The sequence below is a fragment of the Cyprinodon variegatus genome, unplaced genomic scaffold (genome assembly GCF_000732505.1).
Source record: "Cyprinodon variegatus isolate N-32 unplaced genomic scaffold, C_variegatus-1.0 Scaffold395, whole genome shotgun sequence".
Classification (NCBI taxonomy): Eukaryota; Metazoa; Chordata; class Actinopteri; order Cyprinodontiformes; family Cyprinodontidae; genus Cyprinodon; species Cyprinodon variegatus.
The window spans coordinates 705699-709107 of NW_015150848.1; the positions used below are offsets into that span (position 1 = coordinate 705699).

General features: G+C 36.8%; 1 protein-coding gene across 2 annotated transcripts in view; it reads left to right on the forward strand.

The window, feature by feature from the left end:
* The first annotated feature begins 247 nt into the window (after nt 1-247).
* LOC107092790 (neurexophilin-1-like) overlaps nt 248-3409 on the forward strand; it is a 28676-nt gene continuing 25514 nt past the window's right edge. The window contains exons 1-2 of one of the 2 annotated variants that reach the window (XM_015387446.1): nt 248-441; nt 570-794. In XM_015387446.1, coding sequence (XP_015242932.1) covers nt 738-794 — 57 coding nt within the window. In that variant the 5' untranslated portion in view covers nt 248-441; nt 570-737. Of the gene's footprint in view, nt 795-3409 lie in introns of both variants that reach the window. The other variant, XM_015387447.1, reaches the window with a different exon arrangement.

The window sequence follows — 3409 nt, forward strand, 5'->3', positions numbered from 1 at the left end:
GAAAATATATTCAATGAAAGATATGAGTGCAGAAAATGACTGAGGAGGACTGCACAGTGGAATGCTTCAGAAAGAAGTGCACTACTGTTCACTATAGTAAAATAAGTGAAGGAAAAAGTAACTGAAAGAGATAAAGATTGAGATGCTGGATAGGAGGGGAGTGATTGAGACAAGGGAGGGAGAGAGGAAAGGTATCTGATAAAAGGGGATATTCACAAACACACTCACACGCAGGGAGAGAGGGAGAACAGAAACTGTTAAAACGTCTGTTCGCTCCTTCCACTCTCAGCATCGCTCAGTTTCTGCAGGAGGCTGCAGCTCCATCCCTTCAGGATCTCTACCAGCATCACTGAGCAGATATGATCTGCACACTTCCCACTGAAGTCTCCTCACTCTCAGCCGGGATCTCTTCATTTTTTTAATGGATGACAAAAGACAAACGTAAATAAATGGATTTCTCGCAACAGAACTAATTTGAGTTCAAGAAAAGGATCTTGAGAGAGGAGGGAGAGAGATCAGACAGAACAGGGTCGCTCCAAGTCAGGTCCCTTTGTGTTTCTTGTTTGTAGGAGCAGTACTACCCCATTGTGCCTTGGATATGGGACCGTGCGTCAGCCCAGCGGGATCCGGGTCCGGTGCAGAGGGAAAAGCCTTCTCCTGATTTTTTTTTATTTTTTTTTATTTGATTCTGCTTAATTTCTTTAGAGGAGGTGAGGCTGTGAGTTTTACGCGCCGGAATGATGCGTCCCAACCGCGGCTTCATCCTGCTCCTCCTCAACGGAACAGCTTGTTTGGTAAGAGAAGAGTGGGAGTGGGCAGAAAGTCACACTTTGCTTTCCACGCACCTTGCTCCGTCCTGCCCATGCATGGTGCACAGATGCACTATTAATTAAATAGCGGAAAACTTTCCAGTTCACTGCAGCTTTGCGTAATCATCTTATATATAAAGATATATATTTTTTTTCTTTAATTTTATGCAAAAATGCGAATATTTTCCTTATCTGCTTTCTTTGAGACTGACATGCTGTTATCCATGTTATTAATTAACAAAGGGCTTGAGTTTGGCCCCGGACAGCCAGGTGCGCTGATAGTCCCAGGAGGAAACTGATGCCAAGCGCCTTTTAAGCGCTTCCGTTTTTCCACCTGTCAGCTATTCTATCATTTTTAAAACTTTAAAAAATGTGGCTCATTAAAAAATGATAATTATCATCTGAATATCTATTCTTTCAAATATCAAAGAGAGCGCGGAAAAAAAGACAAAACTTTTATTAAAGATTTAATATTTCAAGAACGCACAACCCAACCCAAGGGATTCGAAAACAATTTACCTGCTTTTTTCATTATTTCATCATAATCACATCTTTTTTTTTTTTTTTATCAGCATCATTAGTGGTATTATTATTATTTTTATGGGGTGCAATTTTAGAATAATGACCAAAACTGCCTTAATATGATTTCAGAAGACAGCAGTAGACTGAAACTACTGTGATGGACTTTGACTAAAAACTTCCATCCTTACATAACCTGCAATCAAATTTAAATCACCCACTCCTCTTTCAAGTAGACAGATTCAAACGCAGCTTTTTAATGAGAAGACTCAGCTCATGATTCACATGAGAAAACTTAGAAAAAAAAAACATCCTTCTGTTCACAAACCCCTGGGCTGACTGCAGCCCAGTCATCATGGTGCCCTGGGAACAGACTCAACAGAAGCAAAGATGTTCAAGTGATAAAGCAGCTGTTCATTTCTGATGACCTTATGATTAACATAATGAGGTAAAATTTTGTAGAAGAGATTAAATTCAACTGCTCCTTTTCTTTTCTTTTCTTTTTTTTCTTTGAGTAACATCAGGCTATAATATTTAGAGAATATAACACTTGAAAAGAAAGTTTTTGTAGCCGCCTCTGTGTTTGGAAAATGACCTCCTTATCCTGCTGCCCTTCTTCCACAGTGAAGATAACAGGCTGTGTACACTTGTTGTCTTGATTCTGAGAGTTTCTTTCATTCTCCAGAGCTGCTTCAGCCTGCTTTATCCAAAAGTCTGTGGCTAATCATAGGGAAATTGATTTCTGGGTTTTTCCTCTCCTCCTTGCCAGACCATGTATCTGAATAATATGACATCTCTTAGCAGGATATCTGGACTAAGTCATTATATGCAACATTGATATATTAGGAAATAATTAATATAGTAAGTAATTATTTTATTATGCAGCAGAGAAGCACTTAATAATCATACAAGACCACTCTGCATTAAATATTCCGATTTGAATTATTTTCTGTAATAATTCCCAGACAGGGCTCAGTCTCCAGGGATTTTTCAAAAACGACGTCTATTAATACAAGGTGCCACTCTGCTTGCTGTTTATATGATTAATGATGTGTTTCAAATGCTAATTCTTCATATTTGAATGGAGGTTTATGAATAATCCAAGCCATCTGAGATGTATAATTGACTGCTTGAGAAATTGTTTATTTTTGGCAGCATTTTTTGTTACTTTTCATCAGTGAAGCTCAGTAAGCTCTCTGGATTTGGATCACTGAACTAAACAACCAATGTGTGTATAGAAAGATGATAATCTGTCATAAAATGGGAAGAAGGTGGGATAATTAACAGGATTGTTCCCTTATACACTAAGCATGTATTAGAGGAGGGTTATTTTTTTTTTAACCTTTACTATAAAAAATATTTGGGTTTATTTTATCAGTTAAAATCTAAGTTTTTTTCTCTTAAGCTTTGGAAATAATTTATACTTTCTATTCAATTTAAAGAATACAGGATTAAAGTTTTCAAAAAAGGAGGTGATGCAATATTCAAGCTTAACCAGGCCTATTTTTCCAGCTGTCTTTAAAGAGTGTATTAGTCAAAGCATAGGGAGAATAAAAATGCTTGCAGTTATTATCTTGATGCACTAATGTACAGGAAGAAAAACAGTCAGTATTTTGTCTGCAGATTAATGATTAAAGTTGATCATTAAACAAAAATATTTGAAGCTGAAATCTGTCTGGTTGGTTGATGCATTTCTAAAAAACAACAATTTCTGAATACTTACTCTACGGTCTGGAGTTACTTATTGTTTATCCAGTTGTGTCAAAATCAAACATTTGTACTGCTTCCTTGGAAGTAACATTAATTCAAATGACATTGCAAAGACGGAGATACTGAAGCAAAACTTTACACATTGCAGATGCTGGAAATGATATAAAGATCAGCAAAAAGAAAATGTACAGTTTAAAGTAGAAAGATTTATAAACCTGGCCAGAGATTAATACAATATTTTATACAGATAGCCTCCCCAATACAGCTTGTCTACATGTGATGGATGCACAACAAAATGTAGAGCACTCATGGATTCTGGAATGGAGAAGGTTAATTAGTTGTGCTGCTCTCGTTTTCAACAAAATGAGCAT